Raw genomic sequence first — 25,131 nt, forward strand, 5'->3', positions numbered from 1 at the left:
AAGGTTCGGTAATGCTTTTATATAGGACCAACCATTTAGTTACAAAAATGTGGCAGGCGTTCAAGTTCTCCAGAACTCTTCATTAGGGAAGATGTTAACAAAGCAGAGTGTAGTGGGGTAAAGGGGGGGGGGGATGATAAGGAAGTACAAACATTAAGCTTGATGCTGTTGCCATGAGGTCATCCTGTAGAGTCATTTCCAAGATTCAGATTGCAAACTGATGAAGTCTGTCCCAGGTGCTCCAGATATCAGCTGACACAGGGGTCAGCAACCTAAGGCCCATGGGCCACAAGTGGTGCTGGGGTTCGTTTAACCAGCCCACAAGCTGTTCCCGAACCGCGCTGCCTGCTCGGCGAGTCCCCACGCATGTGCAGATGCCGGAAATCGCAAGCACGGGCACTCACGATCCGGCCAACGGAGGGATCTCCGCTGGAGTGAACTGGCCCAGGCGAGGTAAACCTTGCTGACCCCTGAGCTAACACTCCTAAGAAACCATGGCTGCTTTCCTCATTGTTAGAAGCAAATAAAATAAAGAACGATTTGACTACTTGCTAATGGCAGCTAGACTGAACATCACATGCTTTTGGAAGTACATGGATAAAGCCAGGGTAGAAATTTGGTATGACAATGTCTGATTTCTGGAGATGTCAGAAAAGCTAAGCTTTTCACGGAGAGGGATATCAAGATATGACATTTTTTATTTCGTGTGGTGTGACTTTACTAAATATATACAGTGGTACCTCTGGTTACGTACTTAATTCGTTCTGGAGGTCTGTTCTTAACCTGAAACTGTTCTTAACCTGAAGCACCACTTTAGCTAATGGGGCCTCCCGCTGCCACCGCACCGCCGGAGCATGATTTCTGTTCTTATCCTGAAGCAAAGTTCTTAACCTGAGGTAATATTTCTGGGTTAGCAGAGTCTGTAACCTGAAGCATATGTAACTTGAAGTGTATGTAACCTGAGGTACCACTGTAAATGACGGGGTAGAGGCCCCTGATATACCAGCAAGGCATACAAGGTTTGTGAAACTCTTAACAGCTAAAAGCCTTGCTATCAAAGATCAGTCACCAATACCTTGGGAACTCTATGGTGCATGCTATGGAACTTGTGAAGAGAGGCAGAATAATCAGACTAAGCACCAACCTTGGTCTTATATCTTATTTGCTTTTACTTGCCTTTGTGGTAATTCTGGGTGTTTCTCTCTTGTGTTTGTTATTTATGATTTGTAGCCTTTTAAGAATAAAATAAAATTATCCATGTACAGAAGCTTTCTGGGCTGACAGTTGAATCTATGCAGCAGCAGGCTAGTATTTTTTTTAGATATTTAAGCAATGAATTTGGGTCATATGGTGGGCTGTGCTGATATTGAAATGAGGCCATTTTAATCTGTTTCAGGGTTGGTAATCTGGTACAGAGGGGATGAGCTAGCCCAGTGGACATGATACCAACCTTCCTGGGGTACCCTAGCATTTATAGGCACCATGTCAGTGACCCCAACCTTAGAAGGTCTAACTATACAGGACTTGTGGATGGGCGGGTGTGTATGTGTGGAAATCTGGACTGAGCCACAATGCTGGGTGAGGAGGGATTAATCTTTTCCTGCAGTGCTTTTGCAATGACCCCTGCCCCAAAGCTGGTGTTTGTCCCACTAGAGGACACTTAGGTGCACAGGCAATGCAGACTCTTGGGGTGAAATCAATCATCAGGCTCAGATACCATCACTGGAAGAATTCATTTCCTGTAGGACTAAGATAATGTACCGTACATGCACTTATAAATGCCCCCATGTATGAACTCACCAACTCAGATTTCACCTGGAAATAAGTGAGGAGGTATACATTCTTACATAAGCCAGATGTATATATGCATTATTTATATGAAAGGTAAGAGGGTGTGGGGAGAAACAGTAGATAAAATTACACTGGGCTTCTAAGGTGGCTTATAGGTACTGCCCATAAAATACGTTAGTTTTACAGTGCAATCCTAATCCTACCCCCCACTTGCCTGAGAGTATGTCCTATTGAACTCAATGAAGTTTACTTATGAGTAGACATGTATACAATTGCACTGTTAAATTCACACACACACACACACACACACACACACACACACACACTATGGTTTCTCATTGCTTATTCTAACCAATATGCTTTCCTTATTTTTCCACAACTTTCCCATTCATCCTTAACAAATGACATGCTTAAACGATGGCCCCTTATCAGGTTGCATTTTCCCCAGGGCTATTAAGTAGCCTGGTGAGAGGAGATGCGAACTGGACTGGGCATGGGTTGGGAAATTCCGATGGCCAGATCGAGAGGCCTGTAGAGAAACATTTGGCTTCCGGCTTCAGGTTTCTAACCTCTGTTCCAGAAGTTTGATAATTTCCACCAATTAACACAGAATAGACTAAGGTGAGACAAAAGAAGACAGGTGGGACAACCAGAAAGGAGACTGCATTAAGATAGCCAAGACATGATCAAGTCATGCACCAGAGTTTTTGCCAAGAGGAACAGCCATATTTTCAAAATGTAATAAAGGGAGAAGTGGCACATTTTAGCGAATTACTTAATACAGGGAGCAAAGGAGAAACAGTGGGCAGTTAAGATAAAGCCAAAGCTTGAACAGTAACATTTGTCAATGGATAAAAAGGGTATGAGAGAAGGGCTGGAGGAAAGATTGAACATACTGAGTTTGAGATGAAGACACCAAGCATCCACGCTGAAATACTGAAGAGGCAGTTCATGATGCAGGACTGGAATGGAGAGGAGAGTTCAGGGTGTGTGTAATCTGTACAGGAGGCACTGAAAGCTGTGGGATTTGATGAAGTCACCCAGGGACAGTGAGTAAAGGCTAGAGAAGAGCAGAGGGCCAAGAACAGATCCCTGGGGAACAACGCAAAGAGAAAACAGACTTGCTAATCATGATGTGGTCATGACCATGTGTGCCTTTGTGTATTTGGTCTCTGCTTTGCTCACCCAGTTCAACTTCAGCAACATCCTCATACTCACAAGAGAAACAGGCAAATCTCCCGTTGTATTTCAGTACTCTTTAATTACTGCAAGCTAGAGAACAAAGCAATTAATGGCAAGACACCAGGGGGAAGAATGCAGAGGATAATAATTAAGAAAGGGGGGTGGGAATAATCTAGGACAGAAACAATGGATTTTGGAAGAGAAATGCTTAGGCACCAGCAGGGAAAGTTAAAAAAAAAGGCAAAACAAAACTATTGTCTTGGTATTCCTTCTGCTATCAAGAAAGAGTTCTCCAAATCTCTGTGTTCCATTTTCATCCATCTATTCAGGGTTCCAGCAAGCACATTTATTTTAGGATTTATTTGGTACATGTTAGTTGGCACTTGGATTGCCAATGTGCATAGGGGGAGGGAGGAACAGTCCAGTCTGTTCCTGTCCCTTAAGCAGGGGTTTAATAGGGAGAAATCAGCAGGCGACCAGCTTTTTATGGCATGGAGCTAAATATTATCATCTGCTAATTGCTGCAGATCACACTGTTGTTAAAGAGACAACTAAAGGGGCTGCTTCAAAAGTTGGCAATCCTAGTTGGCATGCAGCAAAAAGTTATCCAAATCACACACTCTGGCTCTGCAATACCTCAACCCATATTCCCTTAAAAAAGAAAGGTGTGCAATGTTCCCCAGCCATGTATAATAGCTCTGATTTTCCTTATCTATTACAGTTTTGCTATGCTGTCACTGGGGGCTAAAATGGTTTAGCAAGTGGAATATGAACATTGCTATATGCACTGGATCCAGCATAAAGGTTTTGAATAATGGTGGACTGCTCCTCTCTTTCAATGATAGCTGTGAGTCTGCAATCAAGTCTTCAAATGCATTACTTTTGTGAACTAAAGACAGTGTTGTAGAACTATAAGCAGATTCTAGTTGGGTCATCTTATGTGGTCAGGTCACATAATACCACAACTTTTAAAGGTAACGAACACAGGCATCAAAGACAGAAAAAGCTAATGCATTTGAAAAAACTTTCCAGGGGATTGATATGAGCCAGAAGTTTCATATCAAACGGCTGAATTGTGTAAACATCATTCATGAACTGGCAAGCCCAATCTAGCTGAAGTTCCAAAATAAAGTTCTTAATTTGATTTTAAACTAAATCCTTTAACATTTCCCATGGTTTGAATGTGTCTCACCTCAAAAGTATCGGTTTGGTGGTGTTTTTTAAAAAAGTTGGCAGAGATGCCATAGATTCACAACAAACCATCTGGGTCTTTTATCCTTTTGAATATTGAGCTTGCTGTATGAAATGTATTGTTAGATGGCATGGCTTTAAGCAACACCTTCATGTTTTAATGCTACTACATGCGTAACTAACTGCAGAGCTAAAGTAGGTGAAATAAAAAATGAATTAGATTGCTACATGCTAAAATGCTGAAGTTTCATAGCAGGGCTTGAAACTGCAAATGATGAGCATTCTTGTTTCAGCCCCGTTTATGTTGAGGCTAATTTCAGCAACAACGTTTTTAAAAGCTTTCATGGCCTCAAGCATGACATCCATTAATTATGCAAGTTCTTCTACTACATTGTCATCAAAATCCAGGCTGGTGAAGTCTTTGTTGCCAGAATATATGTCAAATATTCACAATTTCAGGTCTATTCAAGGACTGAGAATGGGTTGTTGATGATGTACTTGGGTAAAATTATTTATTTGTGATCTGATACCTGAATTCTGGCAGCTTTGTGTGGTTTTTAAAGCGAATACCGAAAATGTATGGTTTATTTATTTTTTAAAGAATACTTGTATGCTGCAATTTCATTAAAAAAGTCAATTTGGTTTTCAACAGCTATAGCAGGCTTCCTCAACCTCGGCCCTCCAGATGTTTTGAGACTACAATTCCCATCATCCCTGAGCACTGGTCCTGCTAGCTAGGGATCATGGGAGTTGTAGGCCAAAAACGTCTGGAGGGCCGAGGTTGAGGAAGCCTGATCTATAGCGTTGTGAGTTGTATAATGCCCAAGTCCCTTCTAATCACCTGGATCCAGTATGGATTAAAATCTAATGGAGGATTCCATTGTTGAATTAGCCAGGCAAGGGTCATAGTTGCTACCTAGGTAACTGCATGTATGGTGGTTAATATAACTAAAGAGGTTGCACGGTACCAATGGGCTCATGGGTAGACCTCCCTCCTTCACCTGGCTGCTGGTGAGGAGGACAATAGCCAGATTAGAGTGTGTGACAGCTGGGCAAGAAGCAGGCAGAGAAGCCAGAGAGAAAGAGCCATGCTTGATTTCGGCTGGAATCCATGGCTGTGACTATGGGAGAAGCAAGCCCTTCTTAGGGCTAATGCTGTGAGCCCCTCCATCTTAGGCTCAGGTTGTAGATATGTGTAAATAAACCATATGTTGTAAAGAAGCCGCAGTTTCCACTGTCCCTTATTCCAAGGAAACTGACCCCTGGGTAAGCGCTGGGAACCCCTGGAGTCTCACACCACTCAGAGAATGGGATGGCATGCAAGAATATATATATACAGATCACCAACTAGCTATTACAGAAAGTGGTTATCTTAAGCCTGGTGACAATTGTGTGATGTTGGTTTTTCAGTCACACATAATGAAAGGCATCTATGTGTAAGGATTCAGACACTGGCTGCAGCTCTTATGCATAAACACAATAGGTTGGATCCTGAGTAAGTTAGTTGCGGATGGATCCCAATGAGACCAATGTGAAAAGTTAGTCATGACTTTATGAACTCCCATTGATTTCAATGGGAGCTAAGTTTTACTAACTTAGCCTGGAATGACAACTGCACATTCTGTGCTTTTGCTGTAGCAATTGTGATGTGTGGAATGACCCTAAGACTGAAACACATTCAAAATTATCGCATGGATGAGATCTAAATGGCATGCTTGAATTCTCACATTTTCTCAAGTTAGTGCACAGAAGAAATTTGGGGACCATTCCGCAATATTGCTATTTATTAGTACTTTTCATAAAATTATTAACTTACCTTTCTGTATTAAGGCATCCAAGGCAGATAGCCTGCAATTCCAATAAAAACACCTTAAAACAACTCACAATTCCAATAATAAAGTACAATAAAGCAACTATCAAGACACAGAAACAAGTGAACAAAAACAGGCATGGACATAAAGAACCACCAGCTAAACTAAACACATCAATGAGCAGCAGGAGCAGAACCTAATCAACCTGGCAGGACAAGACACCTTTCTGAACATGGTGGCATTTACCTGTTGGCAGAAGGCCATCAAAGAGAGTGCAAAATGGACCTCAGGGCTGGGGCAGTCCCCTTAGCTATTGTTTTTAGGTGGTTACAATTGAGCTAAACTTGGAAAGTTAAAGGGCTTGTGAGTTTTATTATGAGCCCCCTACCTCACCCCCAATAATTTGAGCACTGCCCTATGGTGTTGATCAATAGGACTCTCCAGTGCCCTTTTTGAATTCTAGTGCCTTGCTTCCTTGTTTTCACATGTCTACAGATTTTTGACAGCAGAGTATTTCCAAACTGATCTACGTGCGTCATAGGCAAACTTGATATTTGACTTAACACTTCCTGTTGCTTTAATAAAAGGTATCACTTTATCTACATTTATGTCTAACACTGTTTACACTTCCTTTTATCGAACTAAAACACAAAGGCACATCTGAAGTACTAGATATTCTTGGAGCTATGTCAGAGTACGCTGACTGTAAAATTACCAGAAAGAGTGACGTTGATACTTCTTTGCACTTCAGCCTTCTTCTCAATTTGGAATGAAGGTGGTTAGGAGGAAAACACATCAAGGCTCTGTATTTCATAAATTACAAGATAGATATGGTTTGTTGCTAATGCAGTATGTACACTTCCCAAACCAGCAATGGGTGTGCACTGGGTACAGAGTACACTGGAGTGTGGACCCAGCCACACAGAGTGATGGATTTCTGTAAACACAATGAATGGAGACTGTTATGTGTCTTTTTTGTTTATTAACATAAAGCAATGAAATCACCAATGAAATCACATAGCTCAAGGCTATGTTCAGCAAATGTAGTGACACAAATGCTTCATGGTGCATGTAGCCCAGAACTTTAAGCTGCTGCTTTTGGCATTTTAAAACAGAGATGGTGAACCTGTGACTCTCCAGATATCTTTGGACACTTAACTCCCATTACCCAGGACTCTTGGCCATGCTGTCAGGTGCTGATGGGAATTAGAGTCCAATAACATCTAGAGGACTATGTAGCTGCTGCTGTTTTAAGCACTTTCACAGTTTGAGATGACTGGCTTAGCGGTGAATTTATAGCCCATTCATGAAAGCATCCCTCCATGTTACAGTGAAAACCCAGTTTTATGCTTTTTTGGGTTTCCTCAGATCATTAGCACCTCAACTCCCTTACTCTCTTATTTTCTTTATCTTCCTACTTTTCTGTCCCACTTTGATTGAAAAGCCAGTACCTCTGCATATGACCTTTCACCCGTTCTGCTCTAGTTTCTTTGTCCATGGCAAAGCAGAGTCTGTAAGGTCCAGCCTCCTAATTCCACTGAAGGCAACTCTCTGCCTCTAAGCTTCTCCCAGTTTTTGCACCTTGCTTTCCAGGCACAGATCCACAGTTTAAAGCTTCGTGTCTGAGTGGTTTTCCTTTTCTCTTTTGTCCTGGTGCTTTCCTTGGGAAAACCCACATTTTACCACTGAAGAAGAGCATATGGCAATCCCTAATCAGAACAAACAGCAATCCTGATTACCATTTGCTCCAACTCAAATGGTAAAATGTGGGTTTTCCTGGGAAAACAGCAAGTTAAAAAACAAAACCCCAACACCTACACCTGCAGACGTGGAACTTTAAAACCTGGACTTGTGCCTGGAAATGTAGCACAAAAGGAAGTCTGGATAAGCCCTAAGCATATAAGCTAGGCAGCATGGGTGTGTGGTCTGTGTAGCATCTTATTAACTCTTTGAACCCTATATATTTCTGTAGCAGCATGTCAAACCACAGAAGCCATTATTTTCACTCTTAAATCATTTTTTATTCTTTTTTTAAATATTACAATTGCAACAGTAGCGTGGTTATTACCAGCTCTCAAGAGCAGATGTGGGGAACCTTTAGACCTCCAGCTGTTGTTGAACTACAACTCCCATCAGCTCCAGAAAGCATGGACAATGGCCAGGGATGAGGCCAGAGGAAATTCAGCAACATCTGGATCTCTAAAGGTTCCCCACACCTACTCTAGAGCAAGCACACTAATGTTGGTTCTTTAGTGGTCATTGCTTAATCCCCCAAAGTAAGAAAGGTATTCATAGCCAATGCAATCTTGCCATTAAGACCCCAATAGTAGTATTGGTAATTTCCCCCCAAAATTGTTTTTTGATTAATACACCTGCAGAGTATGTGTTCATGCGCTCACCTGGTATCTGCCTTTTATAAACCAGATTAAGACATAAAAAACATAATACATAAAAAAGAACAGATTAAGACTTTGCTGCTTTATTGAGTTTTAATGTGTTGTCATTGTTGTAATATTGCATTATAAATGGTATTGTAAATTGTATGTGTAGGGTGCCAAGCAAATTTCTTAAGGAAACAAACTCCAATTCATGCAGCAAAGAAGCCAAAAGGTGGTTGAGCAACAGCATGGCAAATAGTGGCTGAGTTGTAAACTGGATGTATAATTAAACAAACACATTCTTCTTCACAGTGAGGTGAAAATCAATCCAGATCCATTCAGGCCACATATTCTCCATGACAATATGGTGATGTGAATTGGCCCCTCTAAGCTAAACTGTGCTTGCAAAACAATTGTAATTCTCTAAAGAGAAGCCAAATCCATTTTATGAAAGGAAGCTTCTGCCAAGAGTATCGTGGCTTTATACAAACACTTGATTGCCCTTGCTGACAAGAAAGGTCATTCTCATTCGGAGTCCTCTATTCCTGTTTTGAATCAGCTGATCTGTGCAGAAGGCAGACTGCCTGGCATGCGAGAATGCACATTTCAGCCAGCATCCTCTGCTCACTGTTTGGAAGGGAACTCGGCTGTCTAGCAAGCAACTGCTGCAGTCCCAAATGCAGAGCGAGAGAGCGAGAGCGAGAGCGAGCGAGAGAGAGAGAGAGAAGCACAGTAGCTGCAAATCGCTAAGTGCTTCTGGCTTGTCAGAGGTGTCAAACAAACTAATAGCACTCTGAGAAAAAAAAAGGCACTGGAATTCAGTGTTGTGCTTGGCAAGTGCAAACAAACTGACCATCAAAAATATGTGCAGATTACATAGTGTCATAGAAACAGAGTAAGATTAGACCACAAAATCATACAAAACAGCCTCTTGCTGCAAGGCAAGACCAAGGCAGCAGAAGTATATTCGAGTTTACTTGGAAAGTCCCACTATGTTCAATGGTGCTTACACCTTAGGCAAAGGTGGGAAGGATTGCAGTCCTTAATCCCCAAAGTACTGACTTAATTTTGACCTCTTTTTTAGAAGGTAGTGTCCTATGGCACATTGCTATCTGACCCAGGACCTTTGAAGGGTGTGTGTGTGTGTGTGCTATAAATGAAATAAAAGCAGATGCCACTTGCAAACTCAATATGAGATAGGAAGCACAGAAGAGTCCTTCCTTAAATCAAACACTGCCACTCACTATGACAGATAGATGATAGATAGATAGATAAGCCAGTGGTTGGGCTTGCAGGTGTGGGAATGGTGGCAAGCAAGCAGGTGGGCCAGAGGTGAGGGGTGCTCACTCTGCCTCCTGTGCATAGGGGTTCACCTTGCCTCAGAGTTGGGCTTGCCCTGCACCACACTGCATTCTGGGAAAGGAGGGAATTAAGTCCTCCCTGTTTCACAGGGCATCCCAGAAGCAAACCTCTTGTTAGGTAAAGGTTTGCTTTTAGACTGAAAACGCCCTTCCCCAGCCTCCCCCAACCTGGTGACCTCTGAGCCATGCTGACTGGGGCTGATGGAAGTTACAGTCTGATCCTGAGGGCATCTGCTTGGAGAATGCTGCACTGCACTAATGGAAAAGAGAAGGCAGACCTCTTTCACTTTTGAATAGCAGATGATCAATACAGTACTGTAATTAGAAGCAAATATTCCTTGTTGCTTTGTGGCAGCAGAGCCAAAACCACATTGTGGTTATGAGAGAGAGAGAGAGAGTTTTGTGTGTGCCCCTTAAATACATTATTTTACTGCCAAACATTGAAGGAGGCCAAGTATCAGCAAGCCAAGTAAACCCTCCTCCTTTATATTTACAAATGTACCAAATGCCCTAAGAACTTTAGAGGACATGTAAGAGCTGGCTCCCAATGTATTTCTAAATGAAATGCTCCAAGGTGCTGTAGAGTCGAGACCTCTTGCTACTTGGTGGGAGAAAGCAGACAGCAGCTAGTGGGATCCTGTTGACTTGCAAGGTCACAAGGACAATATGTCACAATGTCGCAAGTGTCACCAAATAGCCCTTGTGTCCTCCAAAGCTGCCTGGCTTACCATTTTTCCTGTCTGCGCTGTCTAGCGAGGCAGCCAGCAACAACAGCTGCCGCAGTGCTCAGAACTCGTGCGAGCCTGCCAAGGATTAACTGATTGGTGACAATGCAGTCTATAGACCAGCCTGCCAAGGGCAAGGAGAAAAAACGCACTTTGACTTCCAGCACCCCATCCGAAGGTTCAGGGAATAGAATGATATTCACAGGTAACCGCCACCGTTCCATAGCCGCTTAAATGGCTGGCTGCCAAATGAAGCTAAAGCAATAGCATTCATCATATCGATGGAGCAGCGTGAGAAGTGACACTCAGCTGCTGCATCATACGCAGCATTGCATATCGTCGCTCTGTATCATGTTCTATAAATAGAGATTTGCTGTTCTGTGCTGCTAAAGGAGCATGGAAGGACAAAAATGAACGAACCTGATCATGTAGCAGAGAAGTTTACATTTATATGACTTCTGATCTGAGTGGAACCATCTGACTGATGACATGCTGGGGAATCTAAAGTGTGGCCTTGTTTGGTTCTCCTGGGCTTCTCAGCAGCTTTCAATACCATGCATGTCTTTCTGGGTCATCTCACTGGGACAGGACTTGGAGGCATGGTTTTGCAATGGTCACAGTCCTTTCTGGGGGAGGATAGGTCCACAAGGTGGTGGGAAGCCACAATGTTCCATTTTGTCCCTGTCCCATCATGTCCCCTACTCCCCACATTCAAACATCTACATTAAACCACTAGGGAGGTCACCTGGGGGTTTGGAATGTAAATGTTATTGGTATAATCCAGTGCAGTGATGGAAGTTGTCTGGAGGCAGTTTGGGGTTGGATAAGAGCAAAGCACACACACACCCTGGAGCTAAATCCTGATAAGACATAAGTCCTGTTGGTTGGGATATATGCTGATCTGGCAGAGATGGACAAAATGAATCTAGGCAGGTTTGCCATCCTGAAGAGAGTGAGGCATATAGCCTGGGCTTTCTTCTGGATTTACTGCTACCAATGCAAAATGGCATTGGTAACCAGGAGTGGGTTTCTTTTCCTTCATTGGTTGACTCACCAGCTGCAGTCCTAGCTAGAGGAAGAACAACTTGCCTCAGAACCACATGCTCCTTTTAAATCCAGGCTAGATTCGTATAGCATGCTCTACTTCTGGCTTCTAATCAAAGGGAATTATTTTACCAGAGCTCCAATCATAGTGGTTTGGGGAGTGCTGTTGAAATAATATATGTCCTTGTTCTTGCCTGTACTGTGATTTTTGCTACTTCTAGTGGTACATGTTTGGGAAATGTTGGACATTCAAATACTACTCCCCATGTGTCACATGCTCACACACCATCCATGTCTGTCAAATCAGTTTTGCACTTAGTTTCTATAACTTTTGGTTCCAGTTGAACAGAACTCAGGCCCAAAGCTACTTTTTTCATTCATCATAACTCCTAAGCCCCTGCTCTCATCTTCCTGAAATTCTGCAGGTTACTTTCCCAGGGGAACCTTTACAATATATGCCATGTTCGTACTGAAACAATTGACCACAAAACCACAATAAACAAAGTGATTCCTTTTAACTTCCTTCCTCCCCAAAATAAACTTTAGTAGTGCAGAAATCTCTCTGAACATATTAGTCTAAAATTTGATAGGCTTTAATTTTTCAGGAGGGGTTACTATTTTTGCAAATTCTATCCACTTCTGCCAAAAAGGAAACAAAATTCTGGAGTGATATCCTCCTGAAGGAAGAAAGGAGAGGATGCTCTCTACATGATTAGAGGTACCTTTAAAATATTACATTATGCATTTATTTTTTAAGGAGCCATGCATTTATTTCAAAAAACATTTATTCTTTCTCTATCAGGGGTTTCCCATTCACTTCAGTGCAAGGGATATTCCTTCTTTCAGATAGTTATATTTGTTTCCATTTCCAAATGAATCTTAAACAAACAAAAAATCTTAGTGATTTTAAGGGACAACCTGCTGGTTCTCTCTACTGCTTCCTTTTCATCTCACCACCTGTTCTCCATCTTCTTTATTTTCTCATACATTTTGAAGTGAGTTAACTTTGTGTAAAGTATGCTGGGTAAGATTTAGGGTTGCTGGGGCTGAATCCAGTGGGACTCTTTCTTGTGCTGGAAAGCATAAGATTGTGTTGCATCTCCAAGGGGCTGAGAACTGATTGAAGCAGTAGCCTCTTTTTTCTATAAGGGAAAGTGACAATTTCCCCTTTTAGCTTTCTGTTCTCTAATTCATATGCATTCTCAGGGAACTCCTCTTTGCTTCTACATTTTGCTGAAGATCCTCCTTCCTTCTTTTTAAGGGGTCAAGTTTTTCCTTACTTGCCTCATACTTTGCTAGACAACTCTGGTGGCCCTCACAGCTTATAATATTGATGGGATACTTGTGGTCCTTCAGATGTTTCTGGACTACAACTCGCATTGTCTCTGACAAGTGGCCATGCTGGCAGGGATTGGGGGTGTTTGAGTCCAACAAAATCCAGAAGGTCACTGGTTCCTCAACCCAAGCCTTCCCCCTACCACATCAGGGCCTCTAAGACCCCTCTGTTAGTGTGGTGTGAACTTGGGTGTGTAGTCTACAATGGCAGGGTAAAGGAGCTCTTGCTTTTGGTTCTCATTTTTATTATCCCACAGATTTGGAAAGAGTAAAGAGAACACTTCACCATGCTCCTCTGACATCTATGTGTTTAGCAGATATCAGAAGGAATCGTACCCAGATGTAGATGGGTAGAATTCATCCACACAAGGTGTGGAGCCCTAGATGGTAGCCAACAAATTATAAGATGATGCAAAAGAAACATTTAAAGCATCTTTAAACATGCAGTCTTCTGCATGTTTAAAGGTAAAGGTAATGTATGTTTCTGCATGTTTACTTGGAAGTAAATCCCATGCCACTGCCTCACAGGTGAGTGTGCATAGGACTGTAACCTTAAATAGGGTAAGACAAAGAAACCAGGTTACAGATTTGGGTTAAGTTTACCATGAGAGAGATTACACTTAAACAGGGTGGGGAAGAGAGAAAAAGAAGGAAAGAGCACACATACTATAGTTCTTATTTTATCATTTTTGTTGGTTTTGAATCTATATATCACACACTCAACTCAGAAGGTCTCTCAGTGTCTTAGGAACTCAGTGCCTATAGGTATTGTCAATAGACTATTAATTCACAGAGAGCATACATATGGCTGGAATAAAGAGCCTCAAATCCTACACGGGTGCGCTTCTTAACATTCAACAAAGGGATTCCCATTTAATGCATTTTGCAGTAATACATAGTATGAAAGATCCCATTCCCCAAAGACAACCTTCTCATTCTTCTGAACATAATCTTAGAAAGTAACAGTAGCCTGTCATCATCATAATCCTTAACACAATAAAGGCAGGCTACTTTTGCTTACTATAGGCAGTGGCATGGTACTACTATAAATATTTGTCAAATCAATCTCAAACACACAATTTCAGCCTGATTGGAGAGGAGTTCAAGCTTTATTTTGAAAGAGTTGAACACAATTTAATCACTCCTCTACTCTAGCTAAACATTCAGGACACTGAAGTGCCAAAGAAATGAGTAACAGAATTTACTTCATAACTCACTGGATGTTTTTGTAATTATGTCATACTTCATTTTTTTTCTTTCAAACAGGGCTGCACAAGGATTACTTTAACATAAAGGGCTATAGGCACCATGCATTGAGTTGAGTTTAGTACAATAGGACCATCCATGCAAACGTTTATCCCATGCAGAAATGAAAATGAGGAGGTGGAGGAACCAATAGCACAGCCAATGGTCTATTCCCAGTCTCCATGCATTAAGGCATTGTAGGCACAGGAGCCTATGCATGAAGCATACCTTCATGATATAGGGACGCTGTGCACATTTGGGGGCAAGCACAGAGAATCTGGAAAGCTGTCCAGCATTTACTTCTATATGGCATTGCTGGCATCCTTCCCTTCTCCACCCTATCGTGCTGCTATTGCTCATAGCTTTCCAAGGTCTATATAGGGGATGGCACAAGCACATTCAAAGAGGTAGAAGGTCTGCACTGGAATAAATGCAGAATCAAAAGGATTTGATTCTTGCAGGGCAGCAGCTGAAGAAGGAGCAAAAAGGGTTTTCTTGTGTGTGTGTGTGTGTGTGTGTTTCTTTGTGGCTGATTAGCTGCTCCCCCTGTGCAAAGGTCAGAGGGGGCAGGGTTTCTGTTGAGGCAGGTGATTAGCTGTGGGAGGAGCTTATCAGAGCTTGCAGGGCAGCGGCGTGCGCCACTAGGCGCACGCAGTTTGATCCATCTTTTCGATTTAGGGGAGCTAGTCTCAAACGTTTGTTGGGGGAGACCAAGGTTTTTTTTTGGGGGGGGGAGTTATTTGTCCTGTCTTCACACTTTTTATGATGGAGGACCGCTGTAGCCACCCCCAACGACACGTTCTCAAGATGGAGGGTGAGGGAACAGCTGCAGTCGCCTGCGGTTCCTGCACAATGTTTGCCATCTTGCCAAAGGTTGCAGGCAGCTTTACCTGCAGCAATTGCATGTTGATTACCCTCTTAGAAGACAAAGTCCAGCAACTGGAGGAACGTGTAGCTACGCTCCAAAGAATTAGAGAGCTGGAGCTCTTCTTGGAAGCAACAGAGCACACCGTCTCCACCAAGGAAGAGACAGGGGACTCCCCTGAGAAGGAGGCTAGTTCACCAACACAGGAGCCAGATATATGGAGAAACGTGACTCAAAGAAGTAGGAGGCCCAGGGTTCGCTCTGATTGTTTAGAAATACACAATCGCTTTGAGGTCCTCTCCCTTAGCATGGAAGACGAAGAGCAGACTCCATTTGAGGATCTCTCCCTCATTACAGTCGATCAGGTATATGAAGACGAGCAGCAAAGTCAGTCCTCAGGGAATGTGCAGGCGACCTTGGAATGGACAGCTCACGGAAGAACCCCGACCAAACCTAAGAGGAGGCGTGTAGTGGTGATAGGGGATTCCCTACTGAGGGGAACAGAAGCAGTGATCTGTGGGCCTGACAAGATGTCTCGGGAAGTGTGCTGTCTCCCTGGGGCTAAGATCCAAGATGTAACTGAACGACTGCAAGGAATCATAAAACCCACTGACAAATACCCCTTCCTCTTGGTTCTTGTGGGAACCAATGACACTGCAAGCAATAGCCTCCAGAAGATCAAAAGAGACTACGAGGCTCTGGGCAGGAAATTGAAGCAATTAAATGCACAAATTGTCATCTCATCTGTCCTCCCAGTTGAACGACGTGGCCCAGGGAGAGAGAGAAAAATAGTGGAAGTGAACAGCTGGCTTCGCAAATGGTGTAAACAGGAACAGTTTGGATTCTTAGATCACGGACTGCAGTTTCTTGAAGATGGACTTCTGGCAAGCGATGGGCTGCACCTCACAACGGTTGGGAGAAATGTTTTTGCCAAAAATCTCAGAAACCTCATCAGGAGGGCTTTAAACTGACTAATGTAGGGGAGGGATACAGTGCTCCTGAAGGTAGGAGTCTATCAATTGATGAAGATGATCATCCAAATGTCATAGACCAAATGGAGCAAACAGCACGCAGACCTAGTGGTGGGAGGAAAAAATCCTTAAATAAGAGACATGGGGGAATGATTAATGGACTTCAATGTCTGTACACTAATGCGCAAAGCATGGGAAATAAACAAGATGAGCTTGAGCTCTTGGCACAGCAAACTAAATATGACATAATAGGCATCACTGAAACCTGGTGGGATAAGTCCCACGATTGGAATGTAATAATGGGGGGATACAATCTATTTCAGAGAAACAGACCAGACAAGAAAGGAGGAGGAGTGGCGTTATATGTCAGGGATGTGTATACCTGTGAAGAGATCCAAGATTTAGAACCTCAAAGCCAAAGTGAGAGCATTTGGGTCAAAATTAAGGGAGAGAAGAATAACAGTGACCTCATTGTGGGAGTTTACTATAGATCCCCAAGCCAAACGGAGGATATAGATGGTGCCTTCCTGGAACAGATGGCCAAGCATGGAAAAGGAAGGGAGATAGTAGTAATGGGGGACTTCAATTACCCGGATATTTGTTGGATGTCAAACTCAGCCAAGAGCATAAGGTCAAACAGATTCCTCACTGGCCTTGCAGACAACTTCATTGTCCAGAAAGTGGGAGAAGCAACAAGAGGAACAGCCATTTTAGATCTGGTCCTAACCAATGTTGATGACCTGGTTAGTGGGGTAGAAGTGGAAGGATCATTAGGCGCGAGTGATCATGCTCTTCTGAAGTTTACTATACAGCGGAAAGGAGCAGCCAAGTATACTAGGACTCAATTTCTTGACTTTAAGAAAGCCAACTTCATAAAACTTAGGGAAGTGCTGGGTGAGATCCCATGGACAGTAATACTAAAAGGAAAGGGAGTTCATGATGGCTGGGAGTTTGTTAAGAGGGAGATAGTAAAAGCACAACTTCAGGCAATACCAATAAGACGGAAACATGGAAGCCAGGTGGCTATCTAAAGAACTTTTAACTGAGTTAAGATTAAAAAAGGATGTGTACAAAAAATGGAAAAGGGGGGAAACCACCAAAGAGGAATTCAAACAAATAGCCAGCACGTGTAGACACAAAATCAGAAAAGCTAAAGCACAGAATGAACTCAGGCTTGCTAGAGAGGTTAAAAGCAACAAAAAAGGCTTTTATGGGTATGTTCGTAGCAAAAGGAAGAACAAAGAAACAGTGGGGTCACTCAGAGGAGAAGATGGTGAAATGCAAACAGGGGACACAGAAAGGGCTGAACTCCTCAATGCTTTCTTTGCCTCAGTCTTCTCCGATAAAGAAAACAATGCCCGACCTGAAGAATTTGGAGCAAATGATTCAGCAGAGAATCAGCAGAGGAAACACAGCCCAGAATAACTAAGGAGATAGTACAAGAATACTTGGCTAGTTTAGATGTATTCAAGTCTCCAGGGCCAGATGAACTGCATCCAAGAGTATTAAAAGAACTGGCAGATGTGATCTCAGAACCACTGGCAGTCATCTTTGAGAATTCCTGGAGAACAGGCGAAGTCCCGGCAGACTGGAGGAGGGCAAATGTTGTCCCTATTTTCAAAAAGGGGAAAAGAGAGGACCCAAATAATTACTGCCCAGTCAGTCTGACATCAATACCAGGGAAGATTCTGGAGCAGATCATTAAGCAAACAGTCTGTGAGCACCTAGAAAGGAATGCTGTGATCACCAATAGTCAGCATGGATTTCTGAAAAATAAGTCATGTCAGACTAACCTGATCTCGTTTTTTGACAGAATTACAAGCCTGGTAGATGAAGGGAACGCAGTGGATGTAGCCTACCTTGATTTCAGCAAGGCATTTGACAAGGTGCCCCATGATATTCTTGTAAAGAAGCTGGTAAAATGCGGTCTGGACTATGCTACCACTCAGTGGATTTGTAACTGGCTGACTGACCGAACCCAAAGGGTGCTCATCAATGGTTCCTCTTCATCCTGGAGAAGAGTGACTAGTGGGGTGCCACAGGGTTCTGTCTTGGGCCCGGTCTTATTCAACATCTTTATCAACGACTTGGATGATGGACTCAAGGGCATCCTGATCAAATTTGCAGATGACACCAAACTGGGAGGGGTGGCTAACACCCCAGAGGACAGGATCACACTTCAAAACGACCTTGACAGATTAGAGAACTGGGCAAAAACAAACAAGATGAATTTTAACAGGGAGAAATGTAAAGTATTGCACTTGGGCAAAAAAAATTAGAGGCAGTACATGTGAAAAGGATCTAGGAGTCTTGGTTGACCACAAACTTGACATGAGCCAACGCGGCAGCTAAAAAAGCCAATGCAATTCTGGGCTGCATCAATAGGAGTATAGCATCTAGATCAAGGGAAGTAATAGTGCCACTGTATTCTGCTCTGGTCAGACCTCACCTGGAGTACTGTGTCCAGTTCTGGGCACCACAGTTCAAGAAGGACACTGACAAACTGGAACGTGTCCAGAGGAGGGCAACCAAAATGGTCAAAGGCCTGGAAACGATGCCTTATGAGGAACGGCTAAGGGAGCTGGGCATGTTTAGCCTGGAGAAGAGGAGGTTAAGGGGTGATATGATAGCCATGCTCAAATATATAAAAGGATGTCACATAGAGGAAGGAGAAAGGTTGTTTTCTGCTGCTCCAGAGAAGCGGACATGGAGCAATGGATCCAAACTACAAGAAAGAAGATTCCACCTAAACATTAGGAAGAACTTCCTGGCAGTAAGAGCTGTTCGACAGTGGAATTTGCTGCCAAGGAGTGTGGTGGAGTCTCCTTCTTTGGAGGTCTTTAAGCAGAGGCTTGACAACCATATGTCAGGAGTGCTCTGATGGTGTTTCCTGCTTGGCAGGGGGTTGGACTCGATGGCCCTTGTGGTCTCTTCCAACTCTATGATTCTATGATTCTATGATTCTACGATTTGAGTTAGCAGTCAAAAAAGAAAACAATTTGCAACCGTTTTTAAATACTGAAATGTATTTAGAGTCAGGATGGGAGTAGCAAATCTAAGATTAGGTACCCCATCTTTGCCTTTGTATAACCATATTTTAAAATGCTTTCTATTCTCAAGGCCCAGATGGTTTGCGTAATCACAGATCAAGGCTTCCAGAAACTACGCTTTATATAGGAGGAGCAACTGCGCCAGTAGAGGGCACTAGTGAAGCTGCTTACCTGTGGAGACCTGCACCAAGGAATCCTCCTCCATGGTACCACAGGTGCTGCTATGTAGGAGAAATTGGCTGGGGAGTTGGAGAGTTTCATTCTCTCACCCAGAAAAACGGCCAGCAGTTAATGGTAACTAAACTCTTTATTATTTCAGAATGCCCTCTTATGCTGGAGTAGCTGAGGGATAGCTGGCACAGTGCCCTCCAGATGTTTTGGACGGCAGCTTCCACTATCTCTGATCAGTGGCAATGCTGCTGGGGCTGATGGGAGTTTCAGTCCACAACTGCAAGGCACCTCATTGGCTACTCTTGGAGCAGCGTCTAGAGACTTATGCTGCATAATTGTAGTGCTTTAGCTAAACAGGTTTCCTTATGACTAAATAACACGGTGATGTTTCTACACAAAAAGACCACGCACAATCAGTACTGTGATGGGCAAAATAAATCAGCCTGATGTGACAGTTCATCAGTATTGCTAAAGCTTGTGTGTAAAGTATATCATCCACCCAGCCTCACCCAGCATTAGTTCAGTGGAAAATGCTGCCGTGTAACATTAAGCATGATGTCAGGATATTGTGGGGTGGGAGCCCCCCTCCCAGTCACCCATAGACCAAGTTTGACCAGTAGGCAGGGCTGCCTTCCTGTCAGCCACCTGGTGTCACATTGACACCAGGCTACCAATTTTCCTATGTCGAAATCAAATTGTGCCAGCAAAAGCATAACACTTTGCAAGCACTGGCGACCACCAAGGTATCCTGAATCCCTCGCCTACCTGGCAGCAAGTCAGTATATCAAGTCCCAAATCCGGGATCAATCCATGTGTCCAAAGTCCCATAGAGATCCTGGAGTATTGAAGCTAACAACCAACAACATGGGCAGGTGCAACACTTCAGTTCTGCTTCCCCCTTTTGTACTTTGCATGCTGATTACATCATCTGGGCTTGCTGAGGCATGTGACCCCCACCTGTTCCTAGCCTACTCCAGCTGAGGCATCACAGACCTCCTCCCAGAGCTAGCAAGCCTTACCTGGCCAGCTAGTAAGCTGAGCTGTGGGCCCTTGCCTGCCTCAGACTTCCTGCCTGCTGCTCCTCCCTACGCCTCAGAGTCTGTGTTCATGGAGAGTGAACACATGTTCTGGCTCTGGTGATGAGTCCTGCTGCTCTGGTTCCTGTGCAATGGCCCCCAACCCCTCGCCATTCTCCGTCACCCTGTGAGTATTTCCTTCGCCATCCCCTGCTTGCTCTGGTATGTCCCAGTCCTGGCTACACCCCTCGCCGGGATCCTCTTCCTCCTCCCCGTTGTCCTGCCAGTTCATGACACAAGGCCTCTTGCCACGATGCAGGGCTTTGCTGGCACTGTGGATCTGCCTGCCAAACCCACTTTTGGCCCAACCACATCTTTACCTCCCCATTATCTGACATCATATATGGCATTGGGTATATGGCAGGATTGCCTGGTTTTCCTGAAATGGCCTCGCAAACCAAATCGGAAGGTCAGGCAGGTCAAGTTATGCCTGTGGGCTGGAGGTTCCCCTTTGCCAGGATATACAACAGGGAGCAAACACTTTTTAAAATGTAGGCTGCAATCATACAACCATTTACCTGGGAGCAACTCAATGAGGCTTACTTCCAAGTAGACATGTATATTGCACAGTCAGCCCATATCAGCTGAAAGTATAGTTGAAATGCATAAATTTAAAATTAGGCAGAATTTCAGAATTCCAATTCACTATGGTGGATTTCAACCCTTTTCAAATTCTAGTTTTGCTTTCTTTCTTTCTTTTTAATGAATAATAACAATGAAAAATAATAAAACCCTCAGAATTAGGAAAATATCATTTGAAGTTTGCAAGAAACTTCTGGAAGAAATAGCATTGAAAATGTTTCTATGCCAAATGCTGTCCTATCTTGAAGGCTTTTTAGGGTTTATTCCCTCAGCCTAATGCTGCTACAGCATAATTACTGCAGGATGGCAAGAAAACTTGGCATAGCCATCACCGAATGTGTTAGGACATTGTAAAAAAAATGGAATGGGTAGGGTAGGTGGACTCTGTTACTGAACCAGCAATCTAATACCTGCTTGTTAATCTAGATAATATCTAGAAATTATCTAGCAGACATGTACTATTCCCAACAATTTCCACTGTATTGAATGGTACTGGACACAATCCTCAAAAAAATGATAAGCTTAGAAGCATGCCCTTAAGATACAATGGCTACTCTGCGATAATTCCAATAAGAGAATTAATTTCATGGGCGACTGTCTCTAACATAGGAAGCTGCCTTAACTCCAAATCAGATAGATAGATAGATAGATAGATGTCCTGCTATCTTTTCAACCAATTTTTTCTTCCAGTTTTGAAGCTGCTAGCAGAAAAAATTAAAGAAATGCCTAAGAGATGATAACTGTATTTATGGACTTAAAATTGATGAGAATTTGATGGCATCAGCATGGTTTTAAAAGAGAGAGAGATTGTGAATTAAAATGTAGGTTGTTTTTATTCAATGATCCATATTTTGTCATAATTCTTGCATAGCTCTGCAATGCCCTGCTCCTCATAACTCAAGATAAAAAAACCATTGATCACTTCTATGTAAATTTCACATGGGTCAACATTGTTAAAGAAGGATGCAGCTTAGAGACTGGGAACCTGTGGTTCAGCAGATGTGGCTGTACTCCAAAACCAGTCAATCCCAGACAACATGGCCACTAGGGATGATGGGTGTCCAACAGCCTATGGAGGACCATAAGTTCCCCACTCCTGGTTTAAGCACAACAGCCAAAGCCATGACACAAAACCAATATCAGAAATGGCAGGATAGGAGGTGTATAACCCTCCCAATATTACCGAACTACAAATCCCATCATCCCTAGCATGCTTGCTGAGGCTGGTGGGATTTGGAGTTCCACAACATCTGGAGGGCCACAGGTTCCTGGTCTATAACCCTACAAAAAGGGCAGGGTTTATGGCCCTTTCTCTCACACCCTGGGAATCCTGTGTACCACAGGTGCCCATGGCATACTCTGCAACTAGAATCTTTATATTGATCCCCAATTAACCATGGGTCCCTGTGATATGTACACAATATATGTACTCAGGCAGATTTGTTTCAATCTTGATTGCTATGTAACGAATCTGCAAATATCAGAATATTGAAAGTGCCCCCCTCCCATAGCCACTCTACTAAGTGGCTTAGTAGAGTGTAAACATGCATTGTAAGCATAATAATTTGTTTCTTTTTGACAGCATGAACGATTTCCTCCAGCTGAAGAGTTTGAAATAGTGGCTCGATACAGAAATCCCAGGTAGGGTTATTTGAAGGCTGCTATGGGGTTTTGTTTTTTATTTTTAAATTGCTCTATAAAAATTTCTTTTTACTCTCCTGTACGGACTAACCTACTGTAGAAGTGATGGGCAAGATATAAGTAGTACTGTCCATATTATCCACTTTGAATGGAATAGCTTTAATAATTACATCTTGTTATGACTCAATGATGCTAAGTGGCCTTCCAATATGATGACAATATCTGCAAGTAGGAAGGGCTTTACAATTAATGTTATGCTGAGCAGCTTAAATTACAGTTGGCTAGAAAGAATTCAGCAAATGCTGCCCACATGAAACACTCTGTGTATATTAACCAGATGAGAACAGAGATACTTGCCTTCTCGGTTTTCCAGTTTGGCTGCCCACTGTCAAGGCTTAAATATGTTCATGTGCTCAGCTGTGTTGCAGGGGAGAGGAAGGAGACAGATGCCAAGTGCCATTTATTTTGGTGCCAAAACAAGGCCAAGATCATCACCAGCAACCATAGTCCTTTCCTATGGAGAAATTAAATATTGCTCAGAGCTCCATCTCAAATCACCTGGGGGAAAAATGAATCCTTTTCTCATAAAACCAAGTAGTCAACACTCTGATCCGGTGCCTCCACCCCTCTTTCCCAACTCATTTGAAGTTAAGCAATTACCTGACTCCCCTAAACTCCAAAGGACATGTATAGGTTCCATACTTATTTATGCTTTAATTCCTCCTGGAGTAGCAGTCAATCATAAACACACACATACACATAACCAAATACATTTTCATATCTGAAGCAGGATGGCAAATATATTAATATTATTCACAATGAGACTATGCACCAGCTCTGGCTGCAATACAGTGGTGCCCCGCAAGACGAATGCCTCGCAAGACGGAAAACTCGCTAGACGAAAGGGTTTTCCGTTTTTTGAGCTGCTTCGCAAGACGAATTTCCCTATGGGCTTGCTTCGCAAGAAGAAAACGTCTTGCAAGTTTGTTTCCTTTTTCTTAACACCGTTAATACAGTTGCGACTTGACTTCGAGGAACAACTCATAGTGTACATAGTAGCCTTTTTTGAGGTTTTTAAAGACTTTGGTGATTTTTGAAGCTTTTCCAAAACTTCTTTTGCAGCCATTTGGTAAGTTAAGCTTTTAAAACTTTTTTGGGGGGTTTTGGATTTTGGGTTGGGGTGTTTGGAATTCAAGGACTTGGTGTTGGGGAGGGGTTTGCAAGAATCTGGAAGCTTGTGTGTTTTTTTTCCTGCATTTTTATGATTTTCTGTGACCATTGGGCCACTCTGCTGTTTTTTAAAAAAAATTCTGGATTTGAATTTCTGTGTGCTGGGTGGCTGGGGAAACAGTTGGGGAGGGGTTTGCAAGAATCTGGAAGCTTGTGGTTTTTTTCTGCATTTTTATGATTTTCTGTGACCATTGGGCAACTCTGCTGTTTTTTAAAAAAATTTCTGGGTTTGAATTTTGAAATGCTCTTTACAGTATGTGTGACTTTAAAGAGCACTTAATAAACTCTTGTTGTACCAAATTTGGCTTTGTTTTGACTTTTTTTGACCATAGGAATGCATTAATTGATTTTCAATGCATTCCTATGGGATTTCGTGCTTCGCAAGACGAAAAATTCGCTAGACGAAAAAATTCGTGGAACGAATTAATTTCGTCTTGCGAGGCACCACTGTAGTGTGAAGTTCATAAATCCTACTAAAGTGGAAGCAAAATTGTCTGCCGCACATTCCTCCTTCCTTGAGTACTGACTGAGTTCCAGGGCCAGTACTGCAGCAAATCTGCAGGTTGCATTTAGAACAACTTCTTACTTGCTTTGCTAAACTGCCAAGCATATTCTGGGTATATTAGAACATGCATACAATTGCTTCTGATACAAGATGACAGTAGCTCAGAAAGATTCCATGAGTGAGGCTGGGCCTCAGTGGAAGCAGGCATACCGCTGGGAGAACAACATGAGTCCTGACTGTGTGTCATACTTGCAAGCTTTGCTGGCTGCTGTTACTACACCAATTCGTTTGCATCTCCAGCAGTGGAAATTGCTGAAACAAATAAGAATCAGTGCTCTAATTGTGTGTGCACACACCCTTTCTTCTCTCAACATGCACATTTCCTCCCTAGATGGATCAGATAATAGCCAGTACCTGAGTTCAGACAGCCTCCTGCCAATAATTTTGGATGGCATAGGAGTATGTGCATGCCTCTCTCCTCTGTCATATACCGAAGGTAATGGGGGTTCTTTATGTGGGTTGGGGTGATAGCTCAGAGCTGGTGTGGTGTAGTAGTTAGAGTGTCATAACAGGGAGAGTCGGATAAGTACTCTTCCTGTGACTCACTCCTTGTTGTGTCTGGGCTGTATAGTCTCATCTTAAAATCTTGGCTATATGTAACAGCAATATCTCTGTGATTTTTTTTTTTAACTTAATATGATCCGTGTATGGTTCTGTTATTGTTTGCATGGTTATGTTTGTACAAATGTTGATCATAAATCAAATAAAAATTTTTTTTTAAGTGTGTCAGTCAAGGACCTAGGAGACCAGGCTTCAAATCCCCACTCAGTTATGAAGTCTCAGTGGCCCAGACTCTGTCTCTCAGTGTAACCTACCTACCAGGGCTGCTCTGAGGATAAAAGGAGGAAATCCATGCATGCCACTTTGAGTTCCTTGGAGGAATGGTCAGATATTTAAAAAAAATGTAACCGGCAAAC

The 25,131-nt window shown here is 42.8% G+C and overlaps 1 protein-coding gene and 1 long non-coding RNA gene across 5 annotated transcripts in view; one reads left to right on the plus strand and one right to left on the minus strand.

Moving 5' to 3' along the window:
• The window catches only part of LOC308485778, a 48,894-nt gene that overhangs the window by 12,355 nt on the left and 11,408 nt on the right, over positions 1-25,131 (minus strand). The window contains exon 2 of the long non-coding RNA XR_013990765.1: positions 22,777-22,933. This is a non-coding gene — a long non-coding RNA (uncharacterized lncRNA). The remainder of the gene's footprint in view (positions 1-22,776; positions 22,934-25,131) is intronic.
• SPMIP2 (sperm microtubule inner protein 2) overlaps positions 10,425-25,131 on the plus strand; it is a 41,464-nt gene continuing 26,757 nt past the window's right edge. For 3 of the 4 annotated variants that reach the window (XM_081021799.1, XM_081021800.1, XM_081021797.1), the window contains exons 1-3: positions 10,425-10,644; positions 19,020-19,243; positions 22,361-22,419. In XM_081021799.1, coding sequence (XP_080877925.1) covers positions 10,545-10,644; positions 19,020-19,243; positions 22,361-22,419 — 383 coding nt within the window. In that variant the 5' untranslated portion in view covers positions 10,425-10,544. The remainder of the gene's footprint in view (positions 10,645-19,019; positions 19,244-22,360; positions 22,420-25,131) is intronic. The other variant, XM_081021798.1, reaches the window with a different exon arrangement.

The sequence above is a fragment of the Podarcis pityusensis genome (genome assembly GCF_964106645.2).
Source record: "Podarcis pityusensis genome assembly, chromosome: 9".
NCBI lineage: Eukaryota > Metazoa > Chordata > Lepidosauria > Squamata > Lacertidae > Podarcis > Podarcis pityusensis.